This window comes from Macrosteles quadrilineatus, unplaced genomic scaffold (genome assembly GCF_028750875.1).
Source record: "Macrosteles quadrilineatus isolate MER2022 unplaced genomic scaffold, UCM_ALF_1.0 Scaffold_8__2_contigs__length_117827958, whole genome shotgun sequence".
Classification (NCBI taxonomy): domain Eukaryota; kingdom Metazoa; phylum Arthropoda; class Insecta; order Hemiptera; family Cicadellidae; genus Macrosteles; species Macrosteles quadrilineatus.
This window is the reverse complement of record NW_026542601.1, coordinates 3026129-3049388: the sequence shown is the minus strand read 5'-3', so window position 1 is coordinate 3049388 and position 23260 is coordinate 3026129. Positions and strand designations below refer to the sequence as shown.

The following is a 23260-nucleotide window of genomic DNA, read 5'->3' as shown; positions in this document are numbered from 1 at the left end:
TTGGATCAGCCCCTGAAGTTTGTGACACCCCTTTATAAACACTCTGTATAATAATAATAACTCCTGCTTTCATTAACAAAGTCATGACTACGACATTACTATTTTACTGATTAGAAATAGACTGCAAAAGAAGATTAGGACAAAATTCACTTTGACCAAAGACTGTTCTCAGAGGATATTGATGATTTTCTCCGAGCAATGCTTGGTCCCCAGGTAATGTATACATAAACTGCAGGAGTAAAATTTATCCATTCAATTGTTTGTAATTTTGGATTAAAATATATAATAAATTGTGAAAATAATTTTATTAGTCACACAGAAAAAAATATGTTTCTTCTCCTCTTTAATTCCACTGCTCTAAGTCAGTGGAGATCACTCGTCTGGGTTTGAGCAGTCGAGAGAAGCAAGGCTGTAAAACAAAATCATCTAGTAAAAATTAAAAATGTGGAGATAATCTATTCTTGTTTCCTAAATTCCATTTTCAATAAACTTTGAACATTTGAATCATTTGGTATTAAAAATAGTGTTTAAATGTGTATGGTTTTCTTTTACCATCACTAATGTTAATGTTTATCATAAAATTTGAGTAGCTGCTCTATACAGGGTGTTTCACGGGAACCCTGACAAACTTCAGGAAATGGTTCCTGGGGTCAAAACTGGCAAAAAATTTCCTATAAGCATGTCATAAATTCACTCGTTTTCTAGTTATACGTAAAAATAGGTTTTTTTGGTTTTTAGTGTATCTGTTGAACATTTTGACCTCTAAATTGAAAAATTTGCAAGATATTTTGATAAAACTTGCATTGATAGATAGAATATTAAATTTCAAAGAGATTTCATTGCTATTGGGCAAACATGTTGGTTATGATTTTTTTGTTTTTGACAGCTCTTCATGTAGTAACCATTCAAGATTTTGGCTTGCAACTTTACCAAAAGATGTATAATTTAACGGAGAACAAGGAAATGTGAATTTATGTATACCTTTTATTGGGATTATTTTTGTCAAAATCTAAAATATTGTAACATATAAAAAATTTATAAAATTAAGCGAAATTGTATATTTAGCTTATTTTTAAACACATCCTAATAAAAGACGGTATATAGGTTCTCCTAGTTGAGAAGTATTGCATAATGGCCTATAATTTCCTTCTTCTTCATTTTTAATGAAAGAAAACAAGCATACCCACTTTCCTATGTTAACCCTATGGAGAAAAAATTAAATACAATGGCTCACATAATTCTGAACACATCTTATTAAAACTTGGTATATCCCTTCTTCTAGTTAAGTAATACATTATTATGGCATAAAATCTCTAGTTTTACATTCCTGTTGCACGGAGCCTGCTTACTACCATCTTTTAGGGCAAAAAATAGTTTTTCCAACTTTTTGTTTGTCTATTATCTATTAATTTTATCTATCTATTTGTCTATTAATATTTCAAAGGACTTTTTGACCTAAAATTGATATAATATTTAAAAAAAGTGGTTCTTATTAGATAGAATATTAAATTTTAAAGATATACCATTACTACTTTGTGCAGAAATATTGACTGTGGTAAACAATCATTTGAAACCTAATACTTGATCCGAAAAAAAAGATAAAAAATATGTTTTTATTATAGTAGCCATTCATACCCAAGTAGCAAGAAAATGTATAAACAATATTGTAAAATATATTGAATCGATATTTACCCAATATTAAAAACTATTGATTTAATATTGAAATAACATTTTACAAATATCAATTTGAAACAAAAGACATTTATCGGTAAATATTTGAGTCAATATTGAAATATATTGAAACAAGGCAAAATAAATATTGTTTAAATATTGTTTCTTTAAGTATTTAACATGGTTTCTATATAGTTTCAATATTTCAGCCTAAACATAAAAACACAAAATAATAAAGATTTAGTATGAAAATCATTATTATCAGTTGAGTAAAGTGATTAAATAGATCATAAAAACAAAATTTGCAAAAAAACTAGAATAAAATTTTTTGCCTCAGATGGGTCTTGAACCCATGACCTTTGCCATATGAGCCTGATGCCTTACTTCTGAGCTATCTGTGATTGTTGATATTATGAGTTTTCAAGTGTTATAAGAGCAGCTGACGGTTGCAATGGTCGCAATACTTTAAATATTTTTGATACTACAGTATATGATTCTGTTAATCAGTTTAGGCATCAAGTAGTTAAATTGTTTTTCTGTGAGTTTGAGAGAATACTGGTATTTGAATATAGATTATTTAATAACCATTAGATTAGTAATGTTATTATAATTGATTGTTATGATTAATTAATCTTTTCCCTTAATTGATTAATCTTAAACTATTAAACTTGTGCTCATATATAAGTTAAAGAATATTAATTTAAAAAAATATTATAATGAATTATATTTTAAGCAGGTGTTCCACCACTGTATCTAGTACCACAACTATCACAACACCATCTCTGACAACATTTATTATAGATCCAATTTTCTCTAAAATCGTCTTATATTCTGCTGTCATAGCATTTATGTTCTTATAAATAAATCAATTTGTTAAAATGCATTTTAGAATGTTTTATACTTAAATCCAACAAAGGCCCAACGATTATTTCCTTTGTAGGGCCAACAAATACAAGTTTCCGTTGGGCCAACGTTGGCAAGGAGTTAAAATTTCCACCAACCATTTCCCAACCGTGCCGACCATTTCCCAAAGTTGGGCCAACAATGTGTGCTAGGCTACTTGGGTATGCATTTAAGTACATACCCCTAGAGGAACCTTTTTGCTTATTTTAACCCAATAAACCATTATGAAGTATAGTGACGGACTTTACAGACCAGACACCCTGTATTGTAATTATTGACAGTGGCATATGACAACAATTTCTACAATGATGATAGCTGATAAAAAATCTCCTAAAGTGCACAGTAAAATGTTATAGTAGTAGGTTTGTTTATGCCAATGTTGCAGAATTGGTTTGTTAACTACTAACATCATATTGTGTTGCCGATATTTATTGAATATTTCATCAATATTTAAACTAAGTTGATAACAACATTTTCTATAGATATTGTTCAATATTGGAAAGGAATTAAAACAATATTGTTTGAATATTACCTTAACAATATTGTTTTACAATATTGAACAATATTGGGAACATATTTAAACAATATTGTTTTAATATTAAATTATAATATTTATCTTCAATATTGTGCAATATTGGCAAAATATCAAAACAATATTGTTTTAATATTTGAAGAAATCAATATTGTCGTAAATATTGGACAATATTGTTTCAATATAATGAAAATATTTTTTTGCTACTAGGGTACGGTAACCTTTCTAGCATTGATCTAGCGAATATTTTAGGCCATAATCATGTAGTACTCAACTAAAAGAAGGGATTTACCAAGTTTCAATAGGATGGGTTCAGAAATATGCGAGATATTCTATTTTATTTTTTCCCCATAAGGTTAACATAGGAAAGTAGGTATGCTTGTTTTCTATAATTAAAAATGAAAAAGAAGGAAATTTTAGGCCATTATGCAATACTTCTCAACTAGGAGAACCCATATACCGACTTTTATTAGGATATGTTTAAAATAAGCTAACTATACAATTTTGTTTATTTAGCTTAATTTTATTAATTTTTGATATTTTACAATATTTTATATTTTGACCAAAATAATAATATACCAATAAAAGGTATACATAAAATCACATTTACTTGTTCTCCGTTAAATTCTACGACTTTTGGTAAAGTTGCAAGCCAAAAGCTTGAATGGTTACTACATGAAGAGCTGTCAAAAACAAAAAAATAATTTTTAATCTAGATTTTTTTGAAAATATTTTACTTTTAAACTTATTTTTATCAGTCATAACCAACATGTTTGCCCAATAGTAATGAAATCTCTTTGAAATTTAATATTCTATCTATCAATGCAAGTTTTATCAAAATATCTTGCCAATTTTTCAATTTAGAGGTCAAAATGTTCAACAGATACACTAAAAACAAAAAAAAACCTTTTTTTACGTATAACTAGAAAACGAGTGAATTTATGACATATGCTTATAAGAAATTTTTTGCCAGTTTTGACCCCAGGAACTTTCCTAATTTATCTTTAGCTTTAGACCTTTTCAAAGAGCTTAAAAAGCAAATAATGTAGTATATTGAAGGGTTTTTTACGGTAATTGGTTGCAGAGAAAATTCAATAAATTGTAAATAATTTAAAATTCTTATGTTATTCTTATGGAGAATAAGTAAACTGTTGTAGATTACTTGTTTATGGATATATTTTGATCACACTTGGCAAATTTATATATTTTATTTTAAGGTATTCATATTTTGCAAAAAAAAAAAAAACACAACTTTATTACCCTACCTATAGCAGCAAACCTAGGTACTTGCTAAACCTAATGTTATTTAAGTAAATTTTAAATTGGAAATCCAATTACGTATTGGAAATTTGCTTAGTCTGCAGGTTTTCTGCAGCGATTCAATTCAAATATGTATGGTTGGTAGTTGTTAAACTTAAGGTTTTCTCAAAAGTTTTTGTTTCTTACGAACGTTACAGTTAGTTAGCCTGTATAGCAGTGTAGGTAGAGCCTATGAGAGCTTTGTAATGAATTTTATATGCTAGGAAAGGTCAAGTTAATGTATTTTTTTACTGGCATTGTGAAAGAAAAAATTTGTTTAAATTTCACTGACTGAAAAATGTATTTAATTTAGAAACTAAGAGAACTTTAGGAACTAAGAAAAATGTAAATAGTATTTTGAAGAGGTAAATTTTGAAGAATTCTATAGGATTTGTAAACTTTAAAGTTTTTATACCATGTCAAAGAGGTGCTGTCAAAATTGTTCATATACAGTAGCGTAACATAAAATAAAATTATAGAAGCATTAAAGCCTCATTTACCATCCTACTTATATGAACTGTAATCTCTAGTAAGAGGTAAATAGATGTCATCAATAATAAATGTTTCTTTAATAGTAGCCCACAGGATGAGAGGTACTCACACATTTTGGTAACTTTATAGGATTATTATATTACTGTATTACAATGGTATTACATATTACGTTGGATTCAAGATGGACGTTATAGGATAGATAAGACGTGGATAGTTTGGTGTGGGTTTTCCTTTCAGTGATAATTTTCCAAACCAACCTCATCTAAAAACCTGCAAGATGTTTTGTTGGAGTTCCTTTGAGATTCTTGAGTGTGGCAGATTGCATGAAAATATAATATTAATATATATGGTTCTTACCGTTTACGCTATCAGGGGTTTCGGAGTTCCTTTGAGATTAGCTAAAACTGGAAATCTAAGATTTTGATATTTATCACCTGAGATTTTGCTGAGTGACACTTTGCACACTATACAAATAACTATTACGTTTATGATCAATAACATCAACATGTCTGTTCTAGTATTCGTGATGCTTTGGCAACTAGGTAAAATTAGTTTGCCTGTTTTAAGTTTCTCCAACTGCTTATTTGGTGTGTGTCCAACAATATATTTCTAGCATTATTAAACTTCTCATGCAAATATCGACTAAAGCAGAATGAATTTTAAAAATTGATTTGTTGATAAAAATTTTAAGAAATTAATTGCTCATAAAAATGTAGTGACTATATAATTAGTTATCTATATATTAATTTGAAACTGTTTTTCTTTGTCACAGCTATTTTGAGAGAGTGGCTGGGCGTATATACTCGGTAGAGGTGTCTAAAGAAAGGTCTTGGTCTGTAGATGAGCCATCAAAATAGAAACATGGTGAATTCCCTTGGGGCTCTGCCCCAGTGGCCTTTGAATTCCCATCCCATGTTATTCTTATGGAGGAAAACGGGGTTTTTGTCACAGCTAATTTGAGAGAACGGCTGGGCGTAGAAACTTGGTAGGGGTCTCTAAAGAAAGGTCTTGGTCTGTAGATGAGCCATCAAAGATGAACTAGGTAAATTCCCTTGGGGCTGTGCCCCAGAAGCCTTTAAAGTTGCCTCTTCAGATTTGTTTACATTACGACCATATGCATAATTCTACACTACTTTTTAATGCAACAGCTGTTTATATTTAAATTGTGATTTATTGAATTTATCAAAATGAAGTACAGTATTTGCAATGGATTTTTCCGATTTTAAAATTGATTTTGTTCTGCATCGTGTCATGTTTGCAATATAATGTTCTATTACCAAATCAGTGGAAAATCCTAATATCACAGTAACTTTTAAAATTATTTCTTTTGGAGTTAACTTATATCTATTGTATGGGTTGGTTTCTGCCTCTTTTACAACTTCTTGGAGATTGTACCTAGGTGATATTCGTTGGCATATTGCATCTGTAGACGAAACTTGGGTTGGTGTGATTATTAGAATGGAAAAGAGTGAGAAATCCTGGACAATTTGATATAGGCTAAAAATAAAACTGAATTAACCCTGTTCTACATTTCTTGAGCAATCATTGAAATAACCGATTTGCAAACAATGGAAACATAGAAAAAGTCATAGAACACAACCAAGTAGAAGAAATAATAGAAATAATGTTGTTTTTTTTAATTTATAATCGTTATCATAGACAACCTAATGAGAGGGAAAAATTGGTAGAAAACACTAAAAAAAAGATCAGCTTTTTGAAAAAAGATGAGATAATTACAAAAGATTTTGATTATATCTAACTGTTGTGTAGATTGTGAGTATTTCCATAATCTTTGAGTCGCCTGTAATGCAATTGCTCGAATTCGAGCAACAGGTACACTAGTTTATATAAATTTTAACTTAGATTAATGGGTGTGTTGGTTAGAAGAATATCAACAAAATTTCTATAGTGCATAAGAATCATAACTCCTGCTTACATAAAGAATGTCATGACATAACTCAACTATTTTACAGATTTTTGTATATATATTTTTATTTTTTTATTTTTTCCTAGGACGCTAGGCACGAGCCTGGGATTGTTTTTCACATTACTTCAGGCTAGACCTAGGGGTTGTGGCATTATCACTTAGATAAAATCCATTGGTGGGGATCGAACCCGGGACCTCAGGGACTGAAGTCCTGCGCTCTAACCACCACGCCAGCTCGCCCTATTTTACTGATTAGAAATAGACTGCAAAAGAAGATTATTAAGACAAAATTGACGTTGACCAAAGACGTCATTAGTCTCAGAGGATACTAATGATTTTCCCCGAGCAAAGGTTGGTCCCCAGGTACTGTATATATTAACTGCAGGAGTAAAATTAATCTATTCAATTGTTTGTGGTTTTGGATTAAAATATATGCAAGGTAATAAATTGTGAAAATAATTATATTCGTCACACAGAAAATTATGTTTCTTTTCTTCTTTAACTCCACTGCTCTAAGTCACTATGCGCAAAGCCTGTAAAATAAAACCATCTAGTTGAAATTGAAACGTGAAGACAATCAACTCTTGTTTCCTAAATTCCATTTTCAATAAATTTTGAACGTTGAATCATTTGGTAGTAAAAATAGTGTTAAAATATATAAATTTAGAACATTTATGTATGGTTTTTTTTGCCATCAGTAATGTTCATCAGGAAAATTTGATTAACTAAACTGCCCTATGTGTAACTGGAAAGATTTGTCAGATTAAAACGTTGAAAACTTCGCATGAGTTCCTGCGTTATGGTGTGCCAAAGATCTAACTACGGCCTTACAGGAGAGTGTTTCGAGGGGTTCTGATGTTAAAACAATACGGAAAGTAAATAAAAGAAACGTCTTATAACACTTAAAATATATATTTACGCTTACTGTTACTCACAAGACGATAAATATACATAAAAGATGGTAAGTGGTGATCGATTTCGATTGAACACTCTGTAACGTTGTTAAAACAATAAAATGCGTTAATGATGAACAACTGAGTTCTAATTTATATCTAGAGGTTGCACTTCCCGAGGTTATTTTGTGGTTTAAAGGGATGGAATATAACCACCATCAGTTTGTAGAAACATCGCATATGCGCAACATTCTTTCCTTGACGTAACTATTTCGTACCTTGTGTTTGATGTCTGTCACAGTGGCTCCAATTAAGTAAATACATTACTGTAAGTACGGTACAATATTCTTTTGTGGCTTACGATAGCTATAGTCGGATTACTGGGATTACTGGATGGAAGGATTTACTGTTGTGGTAAAAGTCCAAGAAATAAATTGGCCACAAGTTTTCATTCCAAATAAAATGAGTTACAGATTAAATTTGTCTTTTTTTACGCTAAATTCAGCCAATCAGATAAATAGGCTATATCAACATTTATTTCTGTTTGCTAGGTATATGATCTGTGATGAAACTAGATGTATTGGAATAAGCTTGTGCTTGATTCATACTTCTGAGTGTATACTTTAGCTTTTTGACAATCGCTACCGCTGGACGATAATACCCAAGGTAAGACTGTTTTTATAAAATTTATTTGCGAGGCACGTTTTCAGCACACCCGGAATTTTAACAGGACATTTTTTAATACTTTACATTTTACATTGTACATTTTTTAATACATAAGAACACCGTATTTCACAGTAGCACAACCTGTTGGTTGATACTCTTTCCCTATGAATAATTAGGCCTATATACTTACAATCCGATACAAGCTTCAATAAGAGCACCAATACAACCCGATGCGTCATCATTGTTATCCTGGAACCATGAATAAGCTTTTCAGCTTTATGCTGTGCCACTGTCAACAAATTGTAGGCTAACAACATTAGTTATTAGTAAGTTTATTAGAACCGTATGTTATGGGATGAAAAGCCACGAATGGTTATAGCCATAAGCTGAGGGGACGAAAACCACAGAAATTAGAGAGTGGTTATATAATATTTTATATATATTTCTAACATAGTAAATATATAATTATTTTATGTATTTTAAAATATTAAAAAAATCAGACAGCCGTCGTCCTGTCCTTATGTGTTTTTATATCAAATCGTTCATTTTCAAGATGAGCTCGTTCGCATCGCTCAGGGACGTCATTCGCTGCGCTCACTTGCCTCCAGGTTCAACCAAGACAATTTTAAGAAATTTGTTGGTAAAGGCAATTTTTTTGAAGTTTTGAAATCAAATAAAAAAAGTAAGTACTCAATAATTCTATCATTACAGTTGACTAGTTCCTCTCGAAACTGCTTGCCCTTATTGGCTCTGTCTGCACTGGACCCATTACTATCAACGAGCACATTGTGCTCTTTGGTTACTATAGTCAGAACTAAGCTGAAAAATACGCTATCTATGGAGTGCCGCTGAAAAATCACACAGTTGTTTACATAGCTGCAATACGGAGGTGAGGGATGGATTTAACAACATATCATTTTTAATTTATAACAATTCAATATTTTCAATGAAAATGTTTTTTTAACAATCTTAAAATTAATTGATACACCCACGCCGCACTGTTTAACGATTCGTAGTGGCCAGTATTTTAAAAGTTTCACGAATTTTGTTTTTGGCATGGGGGGAGTCAGGATTTTGTACAAATATGTATTTGTTCATAGTCATCCAATATTTTGAACACCTTTTTCATATGTAATTTTATTCGTTATTTAAACAGTAACGATATTTTATAGGATCAATAATTATAGATAATAAAGATGTAACAATAATAAAATAATTACTTACCCCTCCTGATTGTGACGTCGGGTTGGATCCAAGATCTACCTGCACAGAAAACAACACAATTAGCTATTTAACAGACAAAAGAATAAGTTAATTATTTCCTTGTTTGTGGTTAAATTAACAGAAAACTCTTTTATTTTTTGTCTACTGACTGTAACAATTTTTACTCGGAAACAACCAAGGACAGAGTAAATATTCAGCATATTTTTTTAATATTATAATACCACTACTTGGCATATAAATCGTGGGACACTATATACTCATAATATTAGTAATTATTTTTTGTCATACTACAGCAAAAATATCAGTTTTACCCAACCCGCCATGTTAAACTTCCCTATCCCAAGCGCGATGTAAACAACTTCTTTACTTCACTCGGTGAAGTAAAGCTTAAAAAACTTACTCGGTGAAGTAATGAAACCTTGTCGCATCCTTGTGTCTCTGTTTTTCTAAGAAATTTTATTTTGGCCGAAATGTTATTGGGCCGAAGTGTTACTACCTAAAATGTTGCATAGTAAGATATTGAAATAAGACTATTACTATTACTACTTACTTGTGTCACGCCTGAGCTATAAGATACCTGCACACATAACAATACACATTAGTCACATTTTTTCACATACAGAAAAGAGATTTTCCAAAAAAAGCCATATTAGGTGAAATAAAACACAGTATATGTTTGTTTGGCTGACTGTTGGCTGTACTAAACATTTTAGCTCTGCACCAACCAAGAAAATACTCAAATTTTACTTTTAGCGAGAATGTAAAAAGCCAATATTGAAGTCTGCTATAAATAATTTAATTTAGCAGTTATAAAAGCAGAAACACTTCGAATTAATTGTCAAAATTTGAATTTTTACCCCTAGCCTGTTTGGAGATGGTGGTTTTCTTAATTTAAAGGAATTCGTTTGTTTCACTACAGTAACCTATGTGGTAAGACTCTTTTTTTACCTATTAAAGTTGAATATAGGCAAGTTTTCAACAAAATCTTTATCTATCCTAATTTGTTAAAATGAGATTGTGTATGTGTATATGTCTACTCAATAACGCCAGAACCACTGAACCAATTTCAATAAAATTCCGTTTGAAGGCACTCAGTTGACATATAGGCCTATTCCCGTTATCCTATTTCCCTCGAGCTACTTTCAAAGTTTCAATGTTTACATTTTTGTAGAATGTAAATGGACAAAAATATTAATTTGAAGTCAGCTGTAAATACTTAAGTTTGACAGTTCAAAGATCAGTGGTGAAGAGGTACAGGTTCTGCGCCCAAGATTATTAAGTTTTATGGTTATGAGAATGGTTCATGGAAAGAGAAGGATCATTATATTGTACTAGCTGTTGTACCCATGCTTTGAAATGAGAAGAGGAAATATATTTGAAGTCATATTCCGAAATGACAGAGATTGTGCTAAGAGATGTAATAAGAGTTTGGGCGAAAGTCTCGGGTGGAATGAGACTCGGACGAAACGGGACATAACTGAAATAGAAACATTTTGATCTTTAAAAAAATTTGATACAATAGTTATACATCCGCCAACGCTTTTAGAAACAAAATGAAACCTTTGTAGCCCTTATAGAAACGTTTGTGGCTTTTAAATATGGCAGTAGTGATCTCTTTAAAATAACAATGACTAGAAAATATTTTTGTAACAGAGTGGCATACTCACAGAATCTCCTCCACATGAACAGGTCATATCAGGTATCTAAAAAATACATTTTTAATTAGGACTTATTTTTTTTGATTATAATCTGCGTCAACAAATTATGGAAACCACAAAAAATGTTACAATTTAAACAATTAACTGTCATAAAAACTGATATTTAATATACTTTCTTAAGCTAATAACTAAAGTCTCTGTTAGAATAGGAGCAAAAAAGTGTGATATTATTTTAGCCGTGAAAACAACACATTTTATTATTTTTTGCCAGGTTCGGTACGGTAGTGTGTCACGGTATATGTTTGTCCCGTCCGTCACGAGCGCCGCACCGAGTGGCCGCCTGCGCTAGCGTTGATGGTTTTAATTTAATACGGCAATTACTCTAATTAATTTGTAAAAAAATCAATTTTGGGTAATATTTTGTCGTTTTGTATTACTATGGGCCTTTATGTTGACATTTTGTCAGGTTAAGTGTAAGAAAGGGCAATGTGGCCCTAACTTAGCCTGGTAAAATAAAGAATTTTTTCTTTTCATATCATTTCATTTCATTTTGTGGTTTGTTTGGTCAAGGTTGAAATAGTATTTTACAAGTTGAAACCATTAAATCAAGTATATCAATAATATTCAACTCGAATTATGTTGTTGATATTACAATTAAATTCTTTCAAAATTAATATAAACATTAATATTATTAAAGGCAATTAAAATAATCATTCTGTAACATGTTATTTTAATGAATAAAACCATTACAAATGAATACATTTAGCTGAGCATCCTTTTTAGAATATTTTATTTTAGTGACAATTTTTCAAAAAGCCACTTTTAACAATATTATATCTTATATAAACTGTTTGGCTTTGGCCTGGTGTGCCTGGTGGTCACTACACGGACTCGCGCGCTCTCCATCTCTCTAAACTCCCTTTTATATAAACGTGCTTGGTAGAATTTGTCTGGTCTTTATCTTGAATGGGGAAATGTCCGAATTGAAATTTTGCTGATATTTACCTCCGTTCTCCCTTCTCCCTGCTCGGTTTGGGGCCTTGATCGGGGAAATAATTGATAGTGTGTCACCACATTAAGCCGTCAACAGGGACAGGAATAAGTTGTTCACACTAATGTCTTTAAGGGATGAACATATGTTTATACAGTACATTTTGGTATACCATGTATTACATAGTAGCATGTAGGCTGATAATTAAATAAATAAATAAATAATTAAGCCTTTATTTAGCAATTGTTCCTCAGTTACATACACTACTTTACAGGATAACTCTGGTCATTTAATCAATACTAAATAAAACTAATAACAGAAAATGTACATACTAAATATTAACAAAATTAGAGGTCCTTCATCCTGGCACGCACCGGGATTTTGCGCCAACGCTACCCCTGGGCGAACACTCATCTCCATTCATACTTGGCTTTAAATGCCTACATTCATATGGTCGCCACTTCATAAGAAAGTAAAGTAATGTAAAGTAAAGAAGCTGTAATGTAACCTAACCTAACCTAACCTAAACCAACCCGATAATGAAGGGAGAAACTATAAAGTTGAACTTGAAGTATTTTCTGAACTTGAAGAAATGCATTGGCGCAATGACGGTGCGTTTGGGGGGGGGGGCAGATTTGACAGTGGCGCAATTCCGGTGGACCGAGCTGGGACACCCAGCAGCTTAAGGTCACAGGGGAGGTCATTATACAGCTTATGCCCAAAGTAAGTATCAGCAGCTTTTTTGGGAGTAATTATTGATGTTTAAGTACTGTATTTGACGAGTCACTTTTTTATGAAACCAAGTCAAATATATAAGACAAAAAAACTTCAGGGTATTTTTTTGTGTAGTGACATAAGCAATGCGAGTAGTCCCATTTAATTTCGGACACATTCGACAGTTCAGTAAAATTATTGTATGAGTCATTTATTTTGAATACACCCAGTTTCAAAAGAAATCCTACAAAGAAATATATTAGCAATAATTCGATTTCGAGCAACGGTTACACTAGTATGTTTTATGTTTGTAATGTATTACTGTACTAACAGGAGTTTTTCATTTTCTCAGAGTGATACAGAAATTTGACTTTTACCAAATTTATTTTATAATTTTGTCGAGGCTCACTTTCTAAGCAAGTACCTAAGTAGAATTACTTGTTATCAGATAATAATTACTTAACAGAGTTTTTACGCGAGATAAAATGTGTCAGTGACAAAATGGCTTACTCACCAAATTCCCTACAGATCCAAACGACCATCCCGTTACCTAAAACAAATTGAAGTATTTATTAGGAATTATAAACTTTTGATCACCGTATTCATACTACAATTTGTAGTATAAACTGAAATTATTGCAATTTGACTATAAGGACAATCTAGATACAAAATGGCAAATGGCTTACTCACCAAATCTCCAACAGATCCAAACGACCATCCCGTTGCCTAAAACAAATTGAAGTTTTTATTAGGAATTAAAACTTTTGATCACAGTATTCATACTACGATTTGTAGTATAAACTTAAATTATTGCAATTTGACTATAAGGACAATCTAGATACAAGATGGCAAAAAAGTAGTTTGGACCGCTTTTTGTAGTTTATGTCTAATAATCAGTGTTTGTTTGGTATTAAATAAAATTAAGTAGAAGATCATATTTGTGTTTTAAAGTTTGTGTGAAATAGACTTAAAGGAATGGAAAGATAGATTCTTAACACTTTAATAAAAGTTATATTTATATAAATTCTCTTAATATTTATTTTGTTTCGTATGTAAGTTAAATAGTATTAACACCTCTAAAATAGTCCATGTGTTTTTAGCGGGCCCCTAATAGATGATTGATTTATCTTTTTTAAATATAATTTTAATTTACTGCTTATGAGCATGTGTATTAAAAGGGTTATGGATTAGCATGAGTCCTATGGTAAACTTTAATTGTTCTTATGTGTCAGTACAGTTCCTTGGCAAAAACTTACAATTGCCAAGCGAGTAACACCTAGGCTCACTTGTGTTGTTATCTTTATTATTTATTACTATTATTGAAATGAAATGTCTTTATTTGCTTTTAACATGAAACCATGCATTGCAATCGTCACTGTTATAGTCACTTATCATTAATGTAGTGTTTCACGTAGCAGCGAAGTTTACAAGAACAACTACAAACTGTCCTTTATGCTATTTACCTTATACGTTATCGAAATATGTTTTCTGATAGACTGTTGGCAAACTTACACTTTCAACGTAGTTCTTGATCTCATCAAAAAAGACGCCAGCCGAAAATCCTTGTCCAAAACCTCCTCCTGTTCCTTCACTCCCCCCTAAGCCTGGCCTGTGATGACCATGGTGATGACTGGGTTTGTTACTACCAGAGAAGGACCATGTAGAATGTGTGCCATAAGACCCAGGGCGAGTAGGCCTATCATAATCAGGGCGAGAGTCTTGACGAAGTGGCGCTGAAGGTTTTTTGATCTTACCCAGAAAAGAGTACAACAGAGTTAGAAAGTTCAGGACAAGTCATATAATTCATCTTTTGCAAGACATTATAACAAGAATTTGTTATCTATAACAATTTTAAGAATATAACTTAAATAACCTGACTTCATCGTAATTAGTTTTACATTAGATGTGTTATAATTTTTGTAAACGTTTTTAAATGCATTGGAAAGTACCACTTAATTTGTAATATGGCAATAGATAAGTGAACCAAGTGGATAAATCTAGGGGAAAAAATAAAAAAAATGATATAAGCGCTTCAGATTCTAAATTATTTGTAGAACCTACGTAACAACAAAACCTTCTACACTACTCGGAAACTTCACATTTTTCGAAATGTAAATTCACTCCACACATTGTAACAGATTTTCCATAGATTTGAAATTCCCATTAAATAAGGGAAATATTAAATACATTATGCATTTTGTTAGTTTTTTGTCATTAGACGCTAGGCACGAGCCCGGGATTATTTTTCACATTACTTCAGGCTAGAGCTAGGAGTTGCAGCATTATAACTTATATTCTTGAGTGTGGCAGATTGCGTCAAAATATATTAATAAAATCTGTAATGGTTGGCTACTGACTATTGTCATTTACTTTAATTATCATGTGTTAATTGTTATTGTTAACTTCTAGTTGATATATACTAATAAAAATACTTTTACCTAAATTATTCTATCATGATAAATTCTGATTTTTATGAGTTTAATACAAAATCTATGGTTCTTATCGTCAACGCAATCAAGGGTAATATTCCACTACGGCTCTTTCGGAGATGACTCCATCGTCAGGTGCGTAGTGGTACACTAAACTATAGTCTTGTCACATTTAACACGAACTTTCTTCATTTGCATTGCGTCAGGGGTTGAATAAATAATACACATATATGTACAGGACGGAGACACGAAAACACGAATACACGAAAACATTTTGAGCGCGTGCACGGCTTGAAAACTGACGACCGACTGTTCAATCCTGGTCACTGCAGGAGCACAGAAAACATACTACTATAACCTACTATAACACTATACTACTATACTAAGCCTGTACACTATACTATACTACTATAACACTTTATAGTAGTATGTTTTCTGTGGCAGGAGTTACGTGGATGACTGGAAAAGCTGATAACACGGTGTGCCAACCTTATCTACTCAAATTATTTCTTTCCTGTTTGATTTATATTATTCTCTCAAAAATTGGATTGGCTGCTGAATTTGTTTGGGAGTTAATTACTAAGTTATGTTCTTTAGCTGAATATAGCTGACTATAGTTTAGTGTACCACACAAGGGTGTACTACACACCTGACGATGGAGTCATCTCCGAAACGGCCGTAGTGGAATATTACCCCTGATTGCGTTGACGGTAAGAACCATAGATATTATTAATAATATAACTTAGATAAAATACATTGGTGATTTGGCGGGATTTGAACCCTGGACCTCAGAGACTGAAGCTATAACCACAGGACCAGCTCACTCCCTTGCATATTGTTAGTGGTGTTACTGAAAGTGTTAATGGCAGAAGCATTTCCATCCGGAGTTGCTCACCTACCGCCACTTGTTTCCATCCGTTGTCCAAGCGACCGCGTCCATTTATAATCCATTGTTTGACGTGAACAACCCAGCTCGCTGTTGGATTTTTACAACTGTTTTTTGTTTCACTGGTACATGGATTACTTTTTACTCCGTTGTTCTGGAAGGTGTAATGCATGCAGGTTGATACTTGCCCTGTTTGAATACGAGCCAGCAGTTGTATTATTCTATCTGTTTGATCTATGTCGTACACAGTTATGGATCCGGTTAGCTCTGCTGGTTCACACGAACTCGTTTTATAAGTGGCAAACATAACCTTATCTTTGATCCATGCAAGTGTCAGACGGTACTCATTTTGATGAGCGGCACGAACACAAATCATGAACACTCCGGGCATGACATTGTAGAAAAGAGTTTTCACCACTATTCCATTACGAAATGATGAAAAATCCGAGCTGCAAGACATTGTCGACCCTTGCTCAGAAGGGTAAGCGAGTCCTTCAACTGTAAATAAGACATTTAAATGTTAATTTTAACATAGTCAATAGTTTCAGTGTGTGCGAGGGTGAGCGCTCATTCGCTTATGTAGTAATCATGAATCCTGCCCCGGTGAAATGTTATGTTCCTAGGTCTATGTCCTTCTTTGCCTCACACATGAAAAATGAGCGTGCAACGGTAAATGTCAATTTCGGTACAAGGTTTTTTTCTTTTTTTTTATGAAAATGAGATAAAAATTATCAGAAATAATGAATGGCTGACCGGAGGGTCAATGAATTGCTGCTCATAGCTAATGAAATTGTGATAAAACATTATCAGAAGTAGTTAATGGCTTACCGGAGGGTTAATAAATTGCTGCTTGTGGATAGTGAAATTGTGATAAAACATTATCAGAAGTAGTGAAAGGCTTACAGGAGGGTCTAATGAATTGCTGCTTGTGGATAATGAAATTGTGATCAAACATTATCAGAAGTAGTTAATGGCTTACCGGAGGGTTAATGTATTGCTGCTTGTAGATAATGAAATTGTGATAAAACATTATCAGAAGTAGTGAATGGCTTACCGGAGGGTTAATGTATTGCTGCTCATAGATAGTGAAATTGTGATGACACATTATCAGAAGTAGTTAATGGCTTACCGGAGGGTTAATAAATTGCTGCTTGTGGATAGTGAAATTGTGATAAAACATTATCAGAAGTAGTGAAAGGCTTACAGGAGGGTCTAATGAATTGCTGCTTGTGGATAATGAAATTGTGATCAAACATTATCAGAAGTAGTTAATGGCTTACCGGAGGGTTAATGTATTGCTGCTTGTAGATAATGAAATTGTGATAAAACATTATCAGAAGTAGTGAATGGCTTACCGGAGGGTTAATGTATTGCTGCTCATAGATAGTGAAATTGTGATGACACTTTATCAGAAGTAGTTAATGGCTTACCGGAGGGTTAATGAATTGCTGCCTGTGGATAATGAAATTGTGATCAAACATTATCAGAAGTAGTTAATGGCTTACCGGAGGGTTAATGAATTGCTGCTTGTGGATAATGAAATTGTGATCAAACATTATCAGAAGTAGTGAATGGCTTACCGGAGGGTTAATGAATTGCTGCTTGTAGATAATGAAATTGTGATCAAACATTATCAGAAGTAGTGAATGGCTAACCGGAGGGTTAATGAATTGCTGCTTGTGGATAATGAAATTGTGATCAAACATTATCAGAAGTAGTGAATGGCTTACCGGAGGGTTAATGAATTGCTGCTTGTAGATAATGAAATTGTGATCAAACATTATCAGAAGTAGTGAATGGCTAACCGGAGGGTCAATGAATTGCTGCTTGTAGATAATGAAATTGTGATCAAACATTAACAGTATTATTGAATGGCTAAACGGAGGGTTAATGAATTGTTGTTCAGAGGTAATGTAATTTTAACAAGCAAACTGTTTATTGTATTTTGTAGATATATAAAATAGGCAAGCATGTATATTGAAAACCTTTTTCTCAGCTTGTGTGCAACGCAGGAAAAATCTATGCATAATAAACACTCAATAAAAAATTAAGTTAAAATTTAAATAATTTATTTTTGTAAAAAAATACAACCGACTTCAAATGCTCTAAAAAGAATGAAATAATTTCAATAAAGTAAACTTTTGTATTAGTCAAGCTCACGTATTTTAAGTCGGCGCGCCTCTATGATGATTTTTGATACAAAATTTAAAGAGGATGTCCACATTGCAGGTGACTATCTATAACTAAAGGTGATTATAATCTTATAGTGATATTAACGAGTATCTTTAAAAAGATTATAATGTACCTATTTACATATTTCTAACTCGGAAAAGTAACGTTTTAATTTCAAACTAGCTTCTTTTCCCTATCATAATATCAAAATAAATTATTTTCCTATTCATATAGAACATTTGTGAGTGTTATTTTCACAATGCAATCATTCTGAAGTAAACATAAAATACAAGAAAATTCTTCCTTTGATATATATAAACAAAACAGTTCAGTATTTTCTTTATACATTTATGTTATCCAGCTACAATTTATTGATTTTCAAAATACACTCTCAATATTTTTTATTTTATTCATATTTGCAGTTAGAGCCGCACCGACTTGAAATACGTGAGCATGACTAATACAAAAGTTTACTTTATTGAAATTATTTCATTCTTTTTAGAGCATTTGAAGTCGGTTGTATTTTTTTACAAAAAGAAATTATTTCACGATTTTTAGTGACTGTATAATTTGTTATATATTAATTACTTGAAGTTTTATGATAAGCAAAACTGTTTGAAACAATCAAGAGTGCCACAGAACAATCATTATTTTTAAACTGCTTGAGTCACCTGTTCAGTTTACATAATCAATGGGTATAAAATTAACATTTTTGGATTTTCCTTAAACAAAAAAACAAATAGTTGTCCATTACATTAGACCTAATGAAAAACTAATCTTTCCTAGAGACATTGAAATGCCAGACATTATTGTTTCCTGCAATTGATGTACTTCTACATGATAAAACGAAATACAGCAAGGTCTCAAGCCTTTTGGAACAATAAGAAAGTTATTCCTCAGCCACCAGCACTAAAAAATCTCTTAAAAGTAGAAAATAGGTTGTTATCTCGTATATTACCTATGAAAAATACGTATATGAAAGATTGGTTCAGCTAAAAGTGGTGTAAGGGGTAGGTGGTTTTGTTTGCTCAAGATGTAGTCGAAATTGCAAATCATCTTCCCATTTCCGAAGCAGGCATAATATTATTGACAGTGAAGCATATTAATAAACATTCTACATCTTCAAATGCATGTTTAGTAATTAAAATATTTAACACTTTTAAGACGATTGACGATTATGCAATCTCACACCTCTTATGTAAGGAATAATTGCATCTAATTTATGTTTAGACCTCTTTTACGAATGCTTTGGTTTTCACAATACACCTTAAATTGTCAATATCGTACAGCTATTCACTATGTTTTTATAAGTCAGAACATTCAATCCTCAAAACAAATTCATACACAAATCAGGTCAAACGTTGAAATATCTTTTTTATAGTAACAAAAAAAAGCATTTTTTCAATGTAACTTTGAACTTTGGAACTTATTTAGGCTCCATGGCAAGAAATAGTTTATTAATCAATATGAAGCAACTGTTTCATGAAGAAACTGGCTGTAGCTTCATTTAAATGGTTTTAACCAACAGCTGTAGGAATGGTATTATTATTTATTACCTTCTCTGCAAAAATATAAACAAAATAAATGTTGAATATTTGAGGTTTTCAGCATTTTTCCCCAAACAAATATTTTTCTTAAACATAGTGCTATATATGGTACCAAATAGAAACTCTCCTGGTTATTTTAATGGTGGAACCACGCTGATCGGTAAAAGAATCACAGAGAAATTGGTGAACATACATAGAAAAAAAAAAACATCGCCACAGACAAATTGAGAACCTCCTCCTTTTGTTGGTAGTGGGGAAATCGGTTAAAAAAACTACGAGAGCCTAATCGCATATTGGGTTGACATGCTGGTGTCGAAATAACAACGAAATATAAATAGAAAATAAAAATAAATGGAACAAATTACAATCACTATGCTTTATTTACAGCTTGGAGTGAAAATTGAGAAGTATGCACAATACACATTTTTGGTCAAGTCTTAGACCATTGGGCGACCTCTAGTAAGTAGTTGTGGCTCAACTAGAAACGTGTCTAATGTATGATTTATAGGGGTAAGTCATATTGGAACTATCGTATGCGTTTAGCACATACAGAGGGTGAGTTTTAAATGAGTTCCCCCCCCTACTTTTTTCTTAATTTCTTAAGATATCAACTCCGGACCACGTCAGATCATTGTAGAGTAGTAAGTAATTCATTTTGACTGGGTATAAACTTTTGGCCGCCATCTTGGATCCGCCATATTGGATACAACGTTTTTTTCAAATGTAAAGGTAGGGTTGTGACCCATCGTTTTAAACTACTTTTTTATGCTAAATACGATGCTGCAATTCGTTTTTAAAAATCTTGATCCATTCTAAAGTAATGAGAACTTTTTATAACATTATTTTTAGCCCATTTTAACATTGTGCCTTTAGAAACTAAGAACATAATCGCAAAATAGTGCTAGATAAAGATGAGTATACACCACATAATATACATAAATCTTTATCTAGCGCTATTTTGCGATTATGTTTTTAGTTTCTAAATGCACAATGTTAAAATAGGCTAAAAATAATGTTATAAAAAGTTCTCATAACTTTAGAATGGGTCAAGATTTTTTTTAACGGATTGCAGCATTGTATTCAGCTTAAAAAAGTAGTTTAAAACGATGGGTCACAACCCTACCTTTACATTTGAAAAAAAAACTTTGTATCCAATATGGCGGATCCAAGATGGCGGCCAGAAATTTATACCCAGTCAAAATGAAGTACTTACTACTCTACAATGATCTGACGTGGTCCGGAGTTGATATCTTAAGAAATGTAGAAAAAAGTAGGGGGGGAACTCATTTAAAACTCACTCTGTATATAGATAGATACATTGTTTTAAAACACGTTTAAATGTAGTACATATAAAATAGTAAGTAAATGAAACTATCATACTTGGAGTAGGTAAGGTGTAGTCGTCCTCTCCTTCACGGAAGCATCCTGCTTGTACGAGATGCGTGAAAACCTGTACAGATGAAACACACAATTAATTTTACAATCCAATTCCTTTGGTAACGCTAAATACTCTTTTATCATTACGATGGTTATTTCCTTATCTTATACAGTGTATTAAAACGTGGGAGGGCTTTTTTATTCGAAGATTCTTAATTGACCAATTGACAGATTTTCAAGATCCTTCTTTTGAAAGAAAGGTAATTTTTAGTAAGGTATCAACGCGCAGGAGAAATGCTAGTTGCCGCTGCGTATAGTCCAGGGCGCCGACGATCTGCCCGCGTATTTTACGCATCCGGAGGCGTTAGATCTTCCAAACGCCTGAATTACGCGTCCTCACCAGGCAGACACACTCGTGTAGTCTACATTATTCAGCTATTGGCTCTGCAAAAAAGCAGACGGTCGGCGGCGTTTCATACGCTCGTGTAGTCCGGCCCGCTGTTCTGTCGAGTTTGTTGTTGCAGATGTGTAATTAGTCCTGCAGCTGGCTATACTTTAGTGTGCAAACTTGCGTATACTCAATATTCTTGCATAACGTTTTAGTTTGATGTCTAGGGAGTTTAAAAAACCTGGGTGTTTACCCCCTACCCCCCACGTTTTCCGGCTATGACGTCATCAAAATGGCAGCCATTGATTTTTTTTAAGCGTATATTTCGCAAACTATTTGTCGGATCGGAATGAGCTTTTTTTGTTTGAAAGATAAGTTTAAATGCTATCTGTTTTACATTTACACATTTGTTGTATGTTTAGTACATTTTTTGAGTAAAACACATCGAATTTGGTATTTTTTGTAAAGCTTTTTAAACGTTCTACAACTTTTTTCATTGGTGGTTTTTGATATATTATATCAATAAAACGTTACTAACAAATATAACACAAAAATATTTCAAAAAAAAATACAGGTTTTTGCAAAATTACGAAAAATGTAACAAACATACAACAAATGTGTAAATGTAAAACAGATAGAATTTAAACTTATATTTCAAAAAAAAGTTCATTCCGATCTGACAAATAGTTTGCGAAATATACGCTTAAAAAAATCAATGGCTGCCATTTTGATGACGTCATAGCCGGAAAACGTGGGGGGTAGGGGGTAAACACCCAGGTTTTTTAAACTCCCTAGACATCAAACTAAAACGTTATGCAAGAATATTGAGTATACGCAAGTTTGCACACTAAAGTATAGCCAGCTGCTGGACTATAATTGTAATTGATGATTCCAAAGCTGCCTTGGCTACAGTAATACTTATAGTAAAATAAATATTCTTATTCTCATACATACCAAAACAAAATATATGGTGTAAAACCCCAAAGCGCTCTGCGTTTGAATCATCTGGTATGGAACTCTACACTCTACTCTAGTTTCTAATCGACAACACGTGTTTATGTGAACTGCTCTACGAACACATCTGTGAATGACGTATAAACTAATTAATTGTCGGTTGATAACTTGCTATTACCATAGACTAACAAACACAAGTAGTATATACTTCTAATCCCACTGAAATTTTGAAGCTCGTTTTTCGTGTCCAATTCATGCCTGGTGACACTGACTACTAGTGTCGACAAACTTTTGTTTCTATTATTTTAGGGTTAATTTAATTATGTGTACTTTACTGTTTGGTTATATAACTAGAGGATGAGTTATTGTTTTATTTGGATTTTGATTTTTATTTGGATTATTTTTTTGTAGATTATTTGGTTAAACAAGGTTTTAAATGACTGAAATAACAAGAAACAAATTGCAAACAAAATACAACATCTAAAGTGCACTGGGGGAGAGATTGAGATTAAAGTTTGCATTGAAGTGGATCCCAAA

The 23260-nt window shown here is 32.3% G+C and overlaps 1 protein-coding gene across 2 annotated transcripts; it reads right to left on the bottom strand.

The window, feature by feature from the left end:
• Positions 1–310: 310 nt before the first annotated feature.
• On the bottom strand, positions 311–22820 carry LOC129000984 (uncharacterized). 2 transcript variants are annotated; one of them, XM_054428099.1, is made up of 11 exons: positions 22724–22820; positions 21385–21454; positions 16299–16783; positions 14483–14719; positions 13661–13696; positions 13485–13520; positions 11275–11310; positions 10158–10184; positions 9608–9646; positions 8574–8632; positions 311–409 (listed from the first exon to the last, which is right to left on the bottom strand). In XM_054428099.1, exons 1-11 carry the CDS (start codon positions 22772–22774, stop codon positions 373–375), a joined length of 1113 nt encoding a protein of 370 aa, XP_054284074.1. In that variant the 5' UTR covers positions 22775–22820; the 3' UTR covers positions 311–372. The 2 variants fall into 2 exon arrangements, with proteins under 2 accessions (XP_054284074.1, XP_054284075.1); XM_054428100.1 differs by lacking the exon at positions 311–409 and adding an exon at positions 7282–7357.
• Positions 22821–23260: the final 440 nt, after the last annotated feature.

Excerpts from the sequence above, each read along its gene's own strand:
- LOC129000984 (XM_054428099.1), bottom strand. The coding sequence starts at position 22,774 with ATGATTCAAACGCAGAGCGCTTTGGGGTTTTACACCATATATTTTGTT. Across the intron at positions 13,521-13,660 it reads TTGGATCTGTTGGAGATTTG|GTAACGGGATGGTCGTTTGG; the intron begins GTGAGTAAGCCA and ends AATTTGTTTTAG. Across the intron at positions 9,647-10,157 it reads ATAGCTCAGGCGTGACACAA|GTAGATCTTGGATCCAACCC; the intron begins GTAAGTAGTAAT and ends TTTTCTGTGCAG.